This window comes from Paramormyrops kingsleyae, chromosome 20 (assembly GCF_048594095.1).
Source record: "Paramormyrops kingsleyae isolate MSU_618 chromosome 20, PKINGS_0.4, whole genome shotgun sequence".
NCBI classification, from domain to species: domain Eukaryota; kingdom Metazoa; phylum Chordata; class Actinopteri; order Osteoglossiformes; family Mormyridae; genus Paramormyrops; species Paramormyrops kingsleyae.
Window position 1 is genome coordinate 17,740,219 of NC_132816.1, and position 18,783 is coordinate 17,759,001.

At 48.2% G+C, this 18,783-nt stretch overlaps 1 protein-coding gene across 2 annotated transcripts in view; it reads left to right on the forward strand.

Moving 5' to 3' along the window:
* Positions 1–18,783, forward strand: part of dock1 (dedicator of cytokinesis 1) — a 134,102-nt gene that overhangs the window by 27,099 nt on the left and 88,220 nt on the right. For both annotated transcript variants that reach the window (XM_023830845.2, XM_023830846.2), the window contains exons 13-22: positions 141–266; positions 357–481; positions 4,463–4,561; positions 5,014–5,086; positions 6,744–6,847; positions 6,930–7,113; positions 10,972–11,069; positions 12,585–12,674; positions 13,773–13,873; positions 15,664–15,792. In XM_023830845.2, the coding sequence (XP_023686613.1) occupies positions 141–266; positions 357–481; positions 4,463–4,561; positions 5,014–5,086; positions 6,744–6,847; positions 6,930–7,113; positions 10,972–11,069; positions 12,585–12,674; positions 13,773–13,873; positions 15,664–15,792 (1,129 nt within the window). The remainder of the gene's footprint in view (positions 1–140; positions 267–356; positions 482–4,462; positions 4,562–5,013; positions 5,087–6,743; positions 6,848–6,929; positions 7,114–10,971; positions 11,070–12,584; positions 12,675–13,772; positions 13,874–15,663; positions 15,793–18,783) is intronic.

Consider the following 18,783-nt stretch of genomic DNA (forward strand, 5'->3'; position numbering starts at 1 on the left):
TACTTCACACATAGCAGACCGTTCATGATGTCCTCACAGTGTTGGGTTGCGATCGCTTAGCTGATGGCCCTCACCAGCTAAACAGCTTAGCTGGCCATAGTGGATAAATGCAGTTTTCACCATGATAATGTCCCTGGCAGGGTTGTGGGTGACTCTGAAACTGCTTCCTGGAGACATCCATCAGATCCGCAAAGATTTCCCTCACCTAGTGGATCGGTCAACGGCTGTGGCCCGGAAGATGGGATTCCCCGAAATCATCATGCCAGGTGGGTCTCATGAAGCCAGAGTTGTAAGCGCTCTTGAACTTGCGCCGTTTAAGCTCATTGACCAACTGTGGGGCCCTGCGGTTCTTCAAGGTGACGTCCGCAACGACATATATGTGACGTTGGTCCAGGGAGACTTCGAAAAGGGCAATAAGACCGCATGGAAAAATGTGGAGGTCACCATGTCTGTTCACGATGAAGATGGCAAGAAACTGGAGGTAACTGTCCTGGGCTGCCTTCTCAAATGTGAGTTTAGTGGTGCATCATAATGTGTGTGTGTGTGGGGGGGGGGGGGGGTTGCATAGATCACACTTGAGGACCAAATTCTCCCCAAACCTGAAATTAAATTAAGTAAAACCTGAAATTTCCCTACTTTTGGGGACATCTTTGGAGGTCCCCATTTGGATAACCTCAGTTTTATAAAAATCTGTGAATGCAATCAAAAAAGTAAAAATGCCAAAAGTCTTGTATTTTGGTTGTTTACTTATGGTTAAGGTTAGGGATGGGTAGAGGTTAAGGGTGTCGTCATTGGGATTAGGGTTTTTCCCATAGAAATGAACGGACGGTCCCCATTTAGATAGGAAGACTAACTTGTGTGTGTGTGTGTGTGTTTTAACGCTTTAACATGAGGAGCAGTAGCAATATCACATTAGGAATCCAGCTCAGACATTTCTCGCACAAACATGCGTTGGATGCTTTGTAGAGTGTACACTGACCTTGCTTGTCTAGTGAGCTGAAGGTAACTGTTATGTTAGTTACCCTCTCGCAGAATAGATTGGAGCAGCTTTAGTGCTGTGAACTTCATTTTAGTCATTAGTGGCAGAAGTGCTTTTTCTGACTGTCCTTTAATCAGTGTGGGAAAGATCAGATAGCCAATATCTTGAAAGCTTCAGAGTAAGATTAATGCCCTAATACTCATCTGTGAATCTGAGGCATCGTGGAAGCGCTTGCAGAATCCGTGATTTATGACATGACACTGGTGATGATGTCGGAATCACTGTCCCTTTAATTCCTCTCCTTGCTGACAAGCTGGAATGTGTGTCCGTTAATGAATACGGTGCTATATGTAGTCATTTAGCCCAGACTTGGATCCGGGACGTGAATACAAAGCTCTGAACTGCGAGTGGCAATCGTTAAGGTGTGTTCTCTGCTGAAACATAGGGGTGGCTTTTCAAACCTCCTCTAATCTGAGCTGATGAACTTTCTGAGACTCCCTGATGTCCCTTTGGATTGATTAAACTCAACTTATGGGTCTGTAGGAGTTTCACTTTAATCTTCCTGTTTTATTCTTAGCAGCAGCTGTATAATTTAGGGAGGGTTTAGTTTTTTGCTGAGAGTATTTATGTCCGGGACACATCTCTGTGCCGATCTTCAGGGAACTGCTTTGTCCTTGATGATTTGCTGCTGTTTGTTCTTCCTAATGGTCCCTTACAGGTTTCAGGTACAGCATCGTGTCTTGATTGCTGTCTTTATTAATGTTACTGTTTTAATTTTTTTTTGCGCTCACTAGTCGTCCCCCCCCCCTTGGTCCTCTTGCTCTAGGGAGTCACTCGGCATCCAGCAATTGTACACAGAGAAATGTGCAGGATTCATGTTCCGTTTTTGTTGGAGGTCATCCCAGAAAACCATTCACCTTGTCCTAAGCAGCTCAAACACCAGCGGACCTGCTGTCATGCGTGTCCTGCAGCCTTAACATGGGTCACAGGATCCTAACATCAGCCTTGTTATAGTATAATAATTCCTACAGCTTTGTCAGTGAACTTCCTCTTCTGGATGCTGGATAGCGTTCTGGACAGAGGCTGATGCTTTCCCTGTTCCTGCTACTGACTTATTTTCTTTGAATATCCTCTTTTACGTTTGCATCCTCAACTCCATTAAGTGAATGTGGTTTGATTGTAACAGGTGCACAAAAGCGTCACAGCACACTGTGATATTATATGCACTGTAATAGTGATACAGTGGTTCAGCACAGTTACAGGATTATATACAGAAATAAACATTAGGTAAACAAAGGCACCAATTCGCAGAGGTGCCCTTTCAGACACGGTTCAGGTTCAGTTTTAGGAATCAGCCAACCAACTGTGTCCGAGGCAAAAAGGATAGAAACGGTACAAAGAATGTGAATAGAGGGGCGAATGTGCGGATGGTTCCCCTTTCTTTTAAATGTGTACCATAAAGGAGGACACATCTTAATTTTACAGCATGTTTGTGGGCATAAAAAGTAACAGCGACCCCAGTGGTTTGGAGGGTGCATTACACCCCATGGGTTCAGGTTGCCTCTTCCTGTGTGGCTTTTTGTTTGAGGTATTGGCGGATTTTACGATGGAATCTAATTTCCTGTTAGTGGCCTGGAATAGGTTTCTTTATAACAGTCAACAGGACCAAGTGTGGTCTTCAGTGCTGGAAGGGTTTGCCAGAGCGGTAATGAACATCACGGATGCTGCTGTGTCACATTATATTGTCGTGAGGCTCCGGGAAAATCATCATCGTCGGAGGAATTATTTATTGGTGAAATCTTTTTAAAATTGAATGCCCCTGGAGATGTTCAATATGACAGACTTTCCTCGAGGCCCGTCCTCTGAATCTTAAGTGCGTATAGTTGGTTATTGGTGTCTTCAGTCTCCTGCTAGCTTCTCATTAGCATTCATCGTCCAGCTGTGCTGCTCTACATTAGAATGAAGACCAGGGGGCTGAACCTGGTTGAATGGATGCATTCCGGCTTTTGGGCCCATTGAACGAAACGCATGATTGTAAATCCGTCCCTCATAATGACTAAACTTGGTAATTATCTTTCATGTCAGTTTCACTGGTCACTCGTTGAGTCAATGAATTCTTCCCCAGAGCGTACACGTACACGTCAACCATCGTGGCGGCGATAGGCCTTCCATAGTGAATGTCTGCCTGGTCTCCCGCTCCCAGGGTGCGATTAAAAGCACACTTCACTCCCTCTACAGGGAGGGACATCTTCCGGACCGCCGGCTTGGCTCGCCTCCAAGCATCGCTGTCTTAATTACACATCTCTTCAGAGCAGGTTCTCTCTGGGGGGGCTGTATGTAGAGGAGAAATGCAAGTGCTGGATATGCGCCCCCCTACCTGAGAAGCGCTGGCCGTGTTGACCTGAACTTCCTCTCGTAGAAGGACCCTCCACATCTTTTGGATTTTATGTTCACTACGTCATAAATGTGTGTGGTTTGTGGTTCACGGCCCACGTGTCCCAGGGATCCAGGTCTCCTCCAGGGACTAAACGACATGAGTACATTTTAGCTGGAATGCTGCTTCGAAGTGCTGGGACTCCATAGTGCTAGAAGGCAGGATCTTGTCCTTTCTAGTCGAGACTAATTGAGTCCTATCCCGAATCATCCCGGAGCTGTCCCTAACGTCCCGGAGCTGTCCCTAACGTCCCGGAGCTGTCCCTAACGTCCCTAACGTCCCGGTCTGTCCCAACACTTTCCCTAGCTTGTTTTTCCATAATTTAGAGGTGTCAGAAATAGTTATCTTAGTTAGCCCAGAGAGGGCAGCATGTGTGCATCTGCATGTGCCCCTCTGTGGGGGTGGGGGGCACTTGTTTCACATCGAGACCTAGACCTGCTACACAGCTTGGTGGGGAGTACTAATTGCCTCTTTAGCCAGGCAAGTGATCAGCCCATTTTTTGTCGGGGGGGGTGTGTGCCTGTGTGTTTTTATTCAGTAGCTTGTGGGAGGTGTGGGCACAGCCTTCAGAAATTCGAGCTTTTATATTTAGGAAGCTTATTCCATGGAGTACTACACTGCATTATTTCATCGTTCCCCTGAGTGGGACTTGCAGCACAAAATCTAAGGCTGGATTTTTTTCATGAAGGCATTGAGGCTGACCGTCTTGCATGGGAATTCATTTATACATTTTGTTTTCGAATTGACTCATGCTTCCAGGTGCCTTAAACACGGACAGAAGGTCATCAGCCAGCACAGCCTTATGCCTCAGGTTGATCTGCCTGTGAATTAACAGGATGATCACATGCAGTCAGCAGTAATTGGATTCTCTTTAACCAACTATCTGAGGAGTCTGACATTTTAAACGTGAAAAACTGAACGTCCCTTAGGTTTGGCGGACAGTTCTGGGAAGGTTACTGCACAAGGCAAATGGAGATAAATTCACAGGTTTTCTTGAGTGCCTGCAAATGTTCAGGCCTATCACCTGTTCCCCATCCTACCGTCTCTAGAACGTCATTTTTCCTGGTGCTGGCGATGATGGGATCATGGACTACAAGTCTGTGATCTACTACCAAGTGAAACAATCACGCTGGTTTGAAACGGTCAAGGTGAGTCTTGAGAATTTTCCATCTGAAGATGCGTCTTATGCATTGTTTACCAGACGGGGCCTTAAAGTGCAGATGAATAAATGAATCGGAATTCGCTCTAAATATAAATGATTTGGGTCTAGTACGCTCTGACGAGCACGTTAGCTTAAGGCTTTGAACTCGCGTGTCATCTGTGAGTAGGAAAATTGGTTAGAGGACATTGCTGTCAGGAGGCTAAGTAATGAATTATTCAGAGCTATTTACTTAGTCTAGGTTTGTTTCAAGGGTTGGTGACCTGTTATAGGTCATGCAAGGAGAAATTATCATCCCACTGTCTTAAATAAATATTCATTGAGATTTAGTGCCTTCCACTGCTCACAGGCCGTCCTGATTTTGGTGCTGATATGTGATGCCTGTGAGCTGTCTGTAGGGGGCGCCCTTAAAGCGCCTCTCTTTTTTTTTTTCGTTTCCAGGTGGCTATTCCCATCGAGGACGTGAACCGCAGCCACCTACGCTTCACCTTCCGCCACAGGTCGTCTACGGACTGTGAGTACAATAATCGGCCTCGACATTGCCGTCCTGTGGAGGGTCGTCCTGCTTGTGTCTCGGTCAGGAGTTACCATGTGCGCTGGGTCACAGGAATCGTGCTGGGGAGGGAGGGTGGATGGTGGCCCTGCGGGAGGCGCCGTTCCCCGGGAAAGGTCACAGCGGCCCTGAATTGCTGTCCCTCTAGGACATTCCTCACCGCTGTAGGTCTATGCTGACCTGGCAGGCTGGGGGGGGGCGTAAAGGGCAGCATTCCCTGTCACGCTCCGCTTCCCGCCGGATTATGCTGCACACCCACTCCGAGGGGGCAGTGCCAGCGACATGAGGTCATCCCACAGCTTTAAACCCCCCCCCCCCCCCCCCCCCCAAGTCGGTGGGTGGGGCCTTTAGTGTTAAGTGATGAAGATATTACGTGTCAGTCTCCAAGAGACTTTGGGGTGTTCAGACCGGGGGGGGGGTCAGTTTAATCTGGACCCCCCCCCCCCCTCACTTTTTAGAACACGCCTGTCACATGCTTTACTCATACACAGCCGGGACGTGTGTAAATGGGACGGCTGCTACTCGCCCTTCAGCGTGGCTGCATGCTGCTCTTCCGGGGGCTGTGGGCTGAGGAGGATATAAGCCCTATTCTCCTGGGCAGCTGCTGTGCTAACGATCCGGGCCCCTTGTGCAGCGTGATTCTGTGCCCCCCCACCCTGCCAGGGGGGCCTCTAGGTATTGATGACGACATGGTGTGAGGTTTTACTTGTGCCGTTTGGTCGGAACGGTCCGCGGTAAACAAACCGCATCCCCCGGGGGGCGCGTTTCCTGCGAGTGTCCGAGCCGGATTTCGTTAGATAAACAAAGCGGCCTGTATCTCGCTGGCTCCCTCCTCCCCGCCCCCCCACCCTGACTCCCACCGCTCTCCTCCTATCTACAGCCACTCGCTCCCCGTCAAGCTGAATGATTATTCAGCTAGCTGGGCCTGCCGGTAGAACCCGCGCGTTCGGATGCACCTCTTCGTCCGCGGCCCGTGCCACTCCGTCGGGCCTCTAACTCATCGTCTTGCCGGGCCCATCGGGTTCTGGTTCCGCCTGATCCTCTGTGAGCCCCCCACCGCCCTGCTCCTAGCTGTTTCCCCCCCCTTGCTGTGCTCCGGCGCTTTGAAGTGTGTTTATCTAAAATGAGCATTTCCTGCCCTCCAGCCCCCTCCCGGTGCCCCTCGTTATCTACCCCCCCCCCCAGGAGATAGGTTGCCGTCTCCTGGTAATGGAGTATAACTGAGGACCCCACTTGTTTCTGTGTCACGTGACTGGAGTGGAAGGGGGTTGTGGTAGTCTGCATACATATGTGGAAGGGGGGGTTGTGGTAGTCTGCATACATATGTGCACAGGGTCTCCACCCCCTTCCGGCAGGGCAGTCATGTTGCTTGTGGTGACCCTCGCTCAAGCTGGACCAGCTCTGTTGGCTGAACCTATATCAGGCCCCAGTCATTTATCTTCAGTAAATTAGAAGCTCTCAATTTAATTCTTCATTTTTTTTTGTACGTGCTGAGTGGAATCAATGGTTGAAGTCTGTTTCCGTCTGGGTCCCAGATGGGGACATCCAGGGACCGAAGAGTGGCCCCCACCATGACAGTTGCCCTAATCATCTCACCACCTCTTTGTCGCCTATGCAGCAAAGGACAAGTCGGAGAAAATATTTGCCCTGTCATTCGTCAAACTGATGCGGTACGACGGCACGACACTGCGGGATGGGGAGCACGATCTCATCGTCTACAAGGTAAAAAGTCTGTGGAATCTTCCAGAAAGGTTTATCCCGGGAGAGTCGTGCGGCCACCTCCCTGAGCGTCCCGGTGTTGCAGGCGGAGGCGAAGAAGATGGAGGACTCTTCGCTCTACCTGAACCTCCCTGCCACCAAGATGGAGATGGAGGAGAAGGGCTATGCCACAACCAGCAGGAGCATGCTGAACCTGAGCAGCTGCACCATCAGCAAGGACTGCTTCCAGATCTCCACCCTGGTGTGCTCCACCAAGCTCACGCAGAACGGTAGGGGATGTGCGTTTGAAAGTATGCAGATGTCATTGGTCTGTGTGTTGGAGGTATTTCGGATGATGTCACTGCTATTTGTTTTGGAGGTGGGGCTTGTTGGCAACAAAAATCATTGGTCTGTATTTTGGAGGTATTTCGGATGATGTCATTGCTATTTGTTGTGGAGGTGGGGCTTTTTAGCTGGCTCACCGTAGCGAGGGCGCAGGAGGGCACTGTTTGGCATTTTATATCTCAATCTGCTCCACACCAGGCCCCAACTGAGGCCTTGCGGTCGCTCGTGCTTTTCAGGACAGGCTGCGTACATGTCCTCTCCAGCCTTAAGAGGATTAAGGAGTTTCCCGGCAAGAGAAAGTGACATGAAATCCTGGCCTCGGCGTGCGGCCACTTTCCCGTGCCCGTCTCGGCCGGCTAATGTGCTTTGCTCCAGTCCAAATCACATTACACTGTTTATTGTTTGTAATGCCGGCTCTCTTACCTATTTTTACGGCAGGATAAATATCGTGGTGGTTCAAAAATAAGTACCGTCCTCCGCTTATAGTTTTTGATGGCGGGGGGCCGGTGGAGGAAGTCACTTCAGTTACTCCGCCGATGGCAGCGTCTCCGGCTCTGCGTGACAGTTAGCGCAGATGTCCCCAGACAGTCACATCTCAGTCCCTCCCCTACGTTGGGAGGGACAGCAATAAAAGATAAATAGCAGGATGAAGTGACAGTGCAAATGGCTGTGCGTGACGTGAACATTATTTTACAGGGAGAGGCCTGTTTACTGCAGGTTACTTGGGTGGGATCTCTGAGTGTAGATGGCAGCGTGTGGCTCGGCAGGTTCGGGCGCCGTGCCTGCGATGGGAAGGTCGCTGGTTCGAGTCCCAGACTCGGCAGCGTAACTTCACTGCCGTGCCCCTGAGCGAAACCCTCAAGCCGCAGTAACTCCAGGGATTGACTGACCCTGCATTTTCTCAAAAAAGAATCTCATTGCATAATAGTATCGGCTAAGTAAATATGATGTAGATAGATAAATGCAGATGGTATTTTAGTATCATAATTGACATTTTAGCAGCTGACCGGAGGGAAGAGCGAAGTGGGAGACCTTGCATGCATTCTTATTCACGCAGATACGCAGGAGTCCCCTGCCACAACTGAGCATTCTGCTCTGCTCTCCAATCCGACGTTGTTTTTCAGATCACAGATCTGTAGTCTTTTGGCTGAGCGTGACGGGAAGCGGTCTGGTTTTGTTTGCGTGTTTGTCAACGTGACTCACACATCGACTCCGTGCTCGGGAGCGGAGGGATTTGGCTTTATGAAGCTGGCAGATCTGTGCAAAATCTGTCTAATGTAGCGCGATTAGCTGAGGCTTAAGGACCAACCGGTGCATTAGTGTCATCTTCAGTTTTTCCTAAAAGGGCAGACAGAAAGCCCCTTTCATTGTCATGGAAAATTACTGCTAATGCAGAGGTATATCGTCAGGTGACATGCAGCTCCTTGCTGCTGTTCACCTGGGTTTCAGTGAGACGTGTGCTGACTGCTGTCTTTTAAAAGCCGGTAATGAGACTGAGGATTCCGCATTGGCTCCTGCGATGTTTGGCATGAAGCAGGCAGTTTCCGTCCTTTGGAAAGTCATTTCCACCGCAGCTTGACACGCATGTGCACGAGCATTTGTGTGAGTCAGGTGACTTACTGATGAGAACTGGAATCTTATGTACGTTTTGTTTTACTGTGGTATATATACTAAGTATTGTTTTGTTTCTTTTACATCTTCGATTTTACTGGGCACCTTTATTCATCCATTTATAGTGTGTGTCCAAATTTTTCTGCTTCCTGTCGCTAAATGACGACCTTGATTTTGGTGTGACATGGCCATAGACACTACTTGATATGACATTAAACTTTCAAATTACCTACCTTCTTAATCAATGGAGGTCCGCTGCCCCCAAGGTTTCGAGGAATCCTCAGCTGGACGGGCGTCCAGGGGAACTGGCTGGATGACAGGCTGGAATCGACCACTTTGCTCCTTTGTGTGACTTTGAGCGAAGTATCTTAGTATTTTTTTTGTTCAGTTTGTTCGTTCGATGACTTTTGGCAGTTGGGACTTAGACTCACATCCACTGCCACAGGTTTATCGTACTAAGCGGTGGCTCGGCTTAAGCGGGGGCGGGGACTGGGAGGGGGGGGTGCCCTGCAGCTCGCGGGGGCTGCGATTCTCCACCCCACTGCGGGGAATCGATATTTGCACTTCTGTTCGAGGCGGTAATTTGTGGATCCCTGGAAACCCCCCCCCCCCCTCCCGCTACATAAAGCTTTGATTAAACAGACAGCCTGGGGAGTCTCTCCTGCCATCGCTGCAGAAAAGGCCAGGTTCCTTTTAGCAGAGGGGGGTCACCGCTTGTCCACTCTCGCAGCTGACTGGGTGCGACTCCAGCCTCGCTACAGCTCGGTTCGGCGTATATGTCAGTGTCCAGAGCAAAGCTTTTACTTCCATAGTGAACTGACACTTTTCATAGGCTTGATGCAAGATCCTCAGGAATCAGTGACGCCGAATAACATGAGGTTGCAATAGTTGATGATCTTTGTTTATGCGTAACAAGCCAGTGACACATGATTCTGCTTTTTGTCATTGTCACTTGTGGGCAATCAAGGTTGACGAATTATGCTTCTGGTGTTCCCCAGAGCTCTGTCCCATCTCGCCAGTATTACTTTAGCAGTTAATTTATTGTTTACAAAACTAGGCTGCAGGATACCTGCCTTTAGTACTATGGAAATTGACTTCTGAGAAATCTGGGAAATGTCACTGTTGACTGAGAGGTAAGATGCGATGTCGTGGATGGCTTTTTGCAAGGGCATGTGTTGTACTGTAGATGCCAGTATAGATGCTGGTCAGCACGGTGCAGCACCTGTTCTTCCGTCCCTCTTCTGTGGATAGGTGGTGCAGCGTATGGCTCTCTGCATGTTTTCCCAGGAACACAGAGCCTAAGAACGAGAACGAGAACGGCCCTTTCATCTTTTATTGTATGTTATCCAGCGCAGAGGTAGACAACATTGTTAAAGGCATTACATTTGTTTCTGCTGGCTGCATGTGACAGAAGATGTATAGCGCTTGCAGATTCGTGCTGTGCTCGTGCCCTTTTGTCTGGTTGTCATGGAGCACGCCGCCCTGAAGGGGGCAGTACTGTTAATTTTCCCCTGCATCCGGCACCACCCGGCCTCCCCCCCACCCTTCAGCGTGCAGATGCGTGCTGTATTCTACCGTGCCGCGTCTTGTGATTTTATTTTCAATGTACTTCATTTGTCTTGCTATGGTGAAGCCGTACATCTAAAAAAAAATAAAAATAAAAATCTTTATAACTGTTGACTGATCTCTGGTCTGCAGAGTCTGTAAATTCTGTGCAGGTCGCCAACACGGCAATCAGTCCGGAACGTTCTTGACTCCTTCAGTCTTTCCACTTTGAACTTCTAACGTACGTATAAATGTATTTAAGGAAGGCTTGAGTGATTCTGTTAAGTCCCTGATTCGTAAAGGCTGCCTGAATTAAAGGAGGTATTTCCTGGTGTCCCGCTGTACCAATTAAAGTAAAATGACTTTGATCCCAATGCCATAGTGGCAGATTCCTGGGCTACGGCTGGGTTTGGGTAGCATCCAGCCTAAATTATACCTGAACTCCCAGTTAGGGAGCCCTGTTTTTAAGTGAGGATTTATTCAAGAAAATCAATTAACAAGATGGCTAATTTGCCCTTAAACACGGCGGCTGAGGTGTTTACTTTGATATTTCCCCGCAGCCACTTGCTGCTTTTCCAATCGCCACGGTAATTAACTCCATGCTAACTCTCCTTCTCCCCGCTGTCCCGTCTGCTCCGGCCTGCCAGTGGACCTGCTGGGTCTCCTCAAGTGGCGCTCCAACATCAGTCTCCTGCAGCAGAACCTCCGGCAGCTCATGAAGGTGGATGGAGGGGAGGTGGTGAAGGTGCGTACCGACCCCCCCCCCCCAGTGGGAGGCAGCTGGAGTCCACACGAGGGAGGGAGGAGGGGTACTTCAAACATGAAGGGGCTGGATATTCCTGTATGTAATTCCAGCTTTTATTTTCCTGAAGCGGTTCTTGCCTGAAACGCTTTCTTCATAGTATAATTGGCCTGGGGAATGAAGCGATACGATGAAAGCTCTCGGCCTGGCGGGAGAGAGACCCCCAGAAAAAGGAAAGGGGGGGGGCACGAAAGTTAGCCAGCGGTGTGAGGTGGCCAGTGTTGGTGGGTGATCGATTCGCGCGCAGTCCGGCTTTGCTCTGGGATTAATTACTCGTAACGAAGTCTCTCAGCGTTCCGGCAGCCTGAGACCTGCACTGAAGAAATCAAAATTACGTGCCGAGGTTTTGAGGTGCGGTGGCGGAGTAGAGACGTCCGGCTCTTTCTCCAGCGGCTCAGGAGCCGAAGCTGAACCAGCACATGTCCGGACTGAGAGTTCGGAGTTCATTACAGGGGGCTTTGGCGGGTGGATGTGCAGAGATCGCCCCCTGCAGGACAGGAATCAGGACAGCCAGAACAGGCTAAGCCTTTCGTGTTTGACAGGAGCAGGAAAAAGCGGGAAATGTGAAAAGCAGAACCGCAGAGCTGTAATTGGACTAAAAATCTAGTTCCCCCCCCCCCCCCCCCAAGTGTAACAAAATCATTACATTTTCTGTGTAATGCAGGTATTGATTTAATTTTTAGTGCTAAATAAGTAGATTGAATTTGAGATTGTTGTGGTGTAGTTTGGTGTTTATAAGGAGTTTTGATTGGGTGATCATTTGTAAAGCATTAAAAAGCTTAAAAAGAATTATATGACATTATTGTGCCTAGTGTGGCGTGCATGAGACATAGATCTGTTCAATTTAGTGGTGCTGGAGATGACCCACTGCTGTGTGTGTGTGTGTGTGTGTGTGTGTGTGTGTGTGTGTGTGTGTGTGTGTGTGTGTGTGTGTGTGTGTGTGCATGCATATAAAAACATAAGGTGAGGGTTTGAGGAGGGGTATCTGTCTCCCTGCTGTGTGGTAAATTGTTAATTTTATCCATGTATGTGTAGCAGGAAGGGTTTGGGAGAGTTGGTTTTTGTTAACAGGAGGGTTTTCGGTTTTTACGAAGGAAGTGTTAGTTTAGTCTTTCTGTAATTGTGTGCGAGAGCAGAGGCGGCCTGTCCGGTGACCGCTGACCGGTGTCTGGTGACGCGGGGGATTACTTCAGCTCTGCTTGGCTCTTTCTGCTGTCCCTCTCACTGCGAGCTTTATCATTTGACGGGAGCTGAGTTTTTGACAGCTCGCCGTTGGGTCATCATTTAGAGTTTTTTTTTTTTTAATGCTGTGTGGTGCAGCACTTGAACGGGGGATGGGTTTGGGGGGGGGGGTGCAGGTATGGAACATTCCGGCTCCAGTGCACGTCACCGGTGGCCTTCTGAAGTCCTCGCATCCTCTTGCTCTGTTCCTTAAAGCCACGTCTAAATCTCTTCCAGTTTCTGCAAGACACACTGGATGCTCTCTTCAACATCATGATGGAGAATTCGGACAGCGACACGTTCGATACTCTGGTGTTTGATGCCCTGGTGAGGAGGAGACACATTTATGATGTTAAATGTTTATATTTCAATCTCAGCTGCGTTCTATCTGTCCTGTAAGACCCTGGGGTTACTGTTCCCTCCCTACCCCCCCTACGAAAATGCTTCAAAGGGTCTGACAGTGTCCCTACTGGTTCTGTAGGGGGCACTCATGTGTAAGACAGACAAGGCCCTTTTTAGCGAATGCCGGTGGCAGTGCGGGTAGTTGTACTCCAGCATTCTAAAAAATATCTGTAGAAGGATACCAAGTAAGGGGTTTTTTTTTAATACTGTTGTGAAAGTGACCTGGGCTAGAATTACTTATGTGAACTGATGTCCCAGTTATCAAATATTGTTTTTAATTCAATTTAAATATCATTTTCAAATACTAAGTGTACCTGTGGAATGTTGAAGTGACCTTAGTGCAGTAATTAACTGCTGTTAATGTACTGGTAATTATATTGTGAATGAAGCATTCATCAACTGGCCTCACATGACAGCCCCCAAAACCACCGTCACATGATCATAGTTGCACCAAGGAGTGATTTGTCGCTAAAGAATCTCCCACGCAGCCTCTGTACTGCAGCGCTTGCTCATTTTATCCCCCGCAGTTCACTCGAGATATTGTGAAAAATTGGATAATTTGACTTCTGATTAAGTAAAATGATGTTTTGTTAAACCAGCAAGCCCTAATTAACATCATAATGTGTTACCTGCATTCCCCGTTTCCCTGTCTGGTGCAGCCCGCTGTCAGTAATGCAGGGTTCCCCAGTTCCGGTCCTGGAAATCCAGTCTGCACCACAGTTTACACATTTCCCTGCTCTAACACACCTGCTGCTGAGCTGAAAAGGCTGTGCTTGAGCAGGGAAATATGCAAACTGTGGTGCGGACCAGCGCTGCAAGACCGGAACTGGGGAACCTTGCCTTGGTACTTTTGCTGCTTTTTTCTGCTGTGAGTCTTTCCCTGAGCAGATCCACCGCCCTGCATGTCTATCAGTGTCGCCTCCCGTTGGTCCTTCCCCGGCGTCCCTTTCTAAGCTGGCTGCGGAGATGGCCTTGTGTCTGACCCCCCTGCAGCTAATGAGTGCCTCTGCTTCCTTCTGACAGGTATTCATCATTGGGCTCATTGCCGACAGGAAATTCCAGCACTTTAACCCTGTCCTGGAGACCTACATTCGCAAGCATTTTAGTGCCACTCTGGCCTACACGTGAGTATGCTTTTTATTTAATTATGAGTTTACTACACTTTTCACATGCTAAGAGCAACAACCTTTCCCTATAAGTAATATAAAAATTTATAAATGCATATATTTACATGTGTATATATGTATGTATATATGTATGTGTGTGTGTATATGTATATATATGTGTATGTGTGTGTGTGTATATATATATATATATATATATATATATATATATATATATATATATATATATATATATATATATATATATATATATATATATATATAATGCATATGTAAATAAATTCATCCACAGATTTAGTATATATAAACATATACAAGAAATATTTTATGATGGAGTCCTTTTCTCTACTTTTCTGGGAGTCTGTTCATGAATGACGCATCATGCATTTTAACACACTTGCTGAAACTGTCCCTTGTCTCTGGCTGGATAAATGAATGGCTTTCAGGGACTGCCTGCACCCCCCTCCATACCTAATTGCGTAGCTGTGTGCTGGGAAGGCTATTAAATCATGTATAAAAGTCACAGAAAGCGGGAAATGGGGTGTTTATGAGTGTGTTGGCTGCGGGTTTGCGTTTATCATTGTGAAACGCAGACCGTAGGCCAACAATGTTATACGGCATATGGCTGCCCTTTGACAGTGAGCTGAAATTGAAGCGTACAAGCTGACCAGAGGCGGACATGCTAGCTGTTTATGGGCACGGCGAAGGGACTGCCTGCGGTTTCGTTTTGTCAGAAGACTGGTAATGCTGCACCTAAACAACATTGTGTAATGTTTTCCAGCCTGCAATGGCTATACAGTGTCGAATATGGGCAGATAAAACAAGAAACTAGGCTTTAACCCCTTTAAAGGGTAAAAAAAAAAAGAGAGAAAATAACTTTCAGCAAAGAGCATGGCTTTGTGTAACATTGTCACTGATCATAGGGGCTGATCAGGAGGCCCCAGACAGAGAAGATGAACACAGAAGCCACAGTGCTGTCCCTTCCAGTTTTGCTTATTGCGTTATGGTTTTATTGGCTGGATAATAGGCTTCACACCAGCTGCTGCCAAAGTGTGGAGAAATGGCTGCGATTCAGGCTTGATCATCATTTCACCAGGATAATATCGCACCCAGCCTGCTTACCCATATGCTAGTAACATTTTGCACATGAGGTGTGGCAAACAAACCCCTGTATGAGCAAACAACCTGTCAGATTCTTATTTCCTTATTGCGCAAGAGCCTTTTCTAGCCCTGAGAGGAAAAAGCCGAACTCTGGCCATCAAAATAAATGCACGCGTGGGTAAGGCAGCGTTCCCAGCGCAGCTCGTATTTTCAGTGGGTGTGTCTATATTTACTGCATGGCCAGGATCACAGCTGACGCTCACATTAAATAAGCGTAGGAAAGCATCCAGGGCTCAAGGGGTAGTGTTAGGGCAATTTACCTGTGATTGGAAGGTCCCTAGTTCAAGTCCCATGGCGGCCAGAATTATGGGGCCCAGTTACTCCAGAGACTGGCTGACCTGACTTTGAATAAATGTAGACGGGTATGGGGACACTGAAGTCTCCAGTCGATGGAAATTTTAGCAGCAGACTGCATTGGTGCTGGTTGCCGTGCATTGATTTATATGCCTGCAGTGTTCAGATCAACCACACCTCGCAGTATAGCTGTCGTTATAAAGGATGCTTATTTTCACGGGATGTAACTGCAGGTCATTTCTGGTGGCCGGTCTTCAGACCTTGCATCCCCAGTGTGGCGTGGAATGTTTCCCCGGCCTTGCGGTGTGGGAGCTGAGGGTGTTTTCCCTGTGCAGGAAGCTGACCAAGGTCCTGAAGAACTACGTGGAAAATGCGGAGAAACTAAGCGACCAGCTGCTGAAGGCCATGAAGGCCATGGAGTACATCTTCAAGTTCATCGTCCGCTCCAGGGTGCTCTTCAACCAGTGAGTGCCGAGTGGTTGTGGCAAGGCCATGGGGCTTGTCTTCCGGGGGGGAGGGGGATGTGCTGGTAGAAGCTTGGTCTCCATTAGAGCCTGGGAAGAGGGGGAACGGACTGACATACTCCTGCTGACCCATGAGTAAGTGATGCCTCTTAAACATTGAAGTCGTTTTGAACTCACCATGAGACCCACATGCTTTTCTTTCACAGAAAAACATAGTAAATTAAAATGATGCAGTTAAATCTCCCACTGCATGATCCTGTTGGTGTTGTGCGTACGTATCTCCCTATCGTTCGTAAGCTGTTAGCAGGTTATTCTGGTTGCTGTTAATAAGTAGCTTGTCAGGTGAGCGGATTCTGTGTCCTGCCTCCTTGTTTAATAAGCAGTGTTAATGCCACTGTTTTCCGGCTCTACAAATCTTGAACGTGACGTCTCTAAGTGCTCCTGGAGCAATCTAAGGTGATGGAAGGGGTCACATTTGCATACGCACTGGGTCTGAGTGCATTCTTGTTGCGGGGATGAGAGCGGTCGCATTTCTGAAGTGTATTTTGCATAACGGTGTTTAATGCGAAGATGCGGCGGCGTCCACGACTGCCGGCGATGTCACCCATAGCTCGATTTATCTCCCGTCTGTCTTCTGTTTACTTGTTTATTTATTTATTTGGATTTACCGCGTCTTCAAATCACCGACAGAGCTGCCGGCAGGACACTTCTTTACAGCCGTAATTACTCATAATTTCGCTGGTTTCTGAATATTTTAGTCATTCGAATGCAGGAATTTTAAATATTCATGCCGATGTACGTCTTGCGATAATTATGACAGAGAGCTGAGTGAAGGTAGCTAAAGCTAGGAGCCCCGTGTTATCTCACGCTGCGCTGGAACTCATGGCAATTAGATGCTGTAGATACGGCAGATATGGCCTAGTGATCAGTAATTAGCTTTTTAATTAATTTGGTTGTTGCTTAGCTGCCAGCCCCAGTTGAGACGTGAGTCTTTCAGCACGTTCATTCAGGCTGTCTTTCTCAGAACTGGAGAAACGGGTTATGTTTTTTTATTTTTGATGGATTTGCTTTCATAATCAGTGACTTTAGTGAGTAGCAGAGGTCAGTAGCTTGGTTGTTCCCTCTGTAATCCTGGGTTACCGATTATTGGAGACATTAGCTGAGGCCTACTTGCGCGTGACGGACAGGTGTAATAGCTTCTCCGGCAGAGGGGTGCTTATAACGGACGCTAGGTTAGTAAACCTGCAGAGATCCCAGGCAGATGAATGGCAAAGCTCGATTTGGGGTGATTAACGATCGGGGCTGTTGCCGTGGTAGAGAGACGGCTTCTCTGCTGGAGTGGAGAACAGCCTGTCGTGACCGTGACAGTGCTCCTTACTCCCGCAGCACTCGGCAAAGAGGAACGCCGGTGGTTTCATGCGCTCCCGTCATTGTCCGGACACCACCTTGGGTCCGCAGGTCTGTGGAGATCCCCGACCGCCTTTTGCCGCCTCACAGGAGACGCGTCTGCTGTTGAGGGTGGTAATCGCTAAACATGGCTGCCTCCTCCCCCGGGAGTCAGAGTGGTTGCTTCGGCGTCTCCACCGAAGCTTGATGGACCATTAGGTGCAGCGCTCTGCAGGAGCCCCTCGCCATGCCCAGTTAGCGGAGATTCATGAGCGTCTTTGTAATCTCAGGCCTCTGCGTTGTCTCGTCTGTGTTTTTGGCAGGAGGCCAGTTTTGTGCCATTTTAAAAAGAAAATGTTTTCCTAATTGTTTTCTGTTCAGCGTTCTCCAGTTTCTGACTACAGCGGTCGTTCCTCAAGGAGAAACGTGTCACGTTTTGCCGATAGCAAGGGTCACACCGGTGTTGGCATGTGAATGTGTTTTGTTTTTCTGTCTTTAGGCTCTCACCTTGGTTACGTTTCCCAAAAGCTCCCGTTACATAGTTTGACCCATTCAGTCGCATGGTTCCAACTATATATGTTTGTAACATAGTTATCAGCTGTGCTTTTTGGCAATGCGCCCCTGCACCGCGATCGTGTTCCGCGGTTCTTATCCCAGCAGGAAGCATTGCTGCCTCTAGCATATTAACATGGTCATAGTCCCCTGGGCTATTTTCCAACACGATAAAAGTTGTTGACCTTGTGGGGGGGGTTTAAAATTTAATTAAACATGGTTAGTAGAGGCCCCAGGGCATCAGCCTGTGCATTAAAGCACCCCCCTAGCTGCAGGCTTCATGCAATGACGTCTGTGTCACTGATGTGTGGCATTTGTTTCCCTGCCATTGCTGCCCTCAGGGTTCTTCATCCACCTCGTACTGATCAGGAGTCCTTTCTTTGAAGTGGATGTTGGGTCAGTGTTATGGTGCGTTCGTTTTTCTCTCGGAACTCGGAAATTCCGAGTTGAGTGACATCACGTCCGACAATCTCCCGTTCGAGCTACCCACATCTCGGAACAAACATGGCTGCTTCCATGAACACGTTGCTGTGTGTTGTTGCTTTATATTTTAGCAGATTTGGAGTTTTCCAAATGGAGAAAATGGAGATTTTTCCGAGAGACAAACAAGAAACACGAACCAGTCAAACCACATTAAAAGCTTTTATAAAATATTTTAGTACATTCATAGCGATATTCTTTTTTCGATCGGTAAACAAACTACTAACAAACCAAGTCGCCAGGTTGAAATTACGTCACAGGGGCAACTCGGGCAACAAAATCTGGTCTGACTTCAACGTCATAAAAGGGGCGTGTTTCCGACGGGAAGTGACGTTTTTCGTGACGCTTCGTGACGTTTTCATCCGAGTTCCGACTTGGAGAGAAATAATCGAACGCACCATAAGTCTCCCCACCCCCCCCCCCAGCTGAACATTCATCCGGCAGCAATCTGGCTGAGGAGGGGCGTGTCCGTGTGCCTCGAACCCTGTGCCGCGCACAGCTGTGGTGGATGTTTGCCGGGCATTTCTCCTATGGAAGCTGCTTTGTTCCTCAGGGCTGCACATCTCTGTTCCT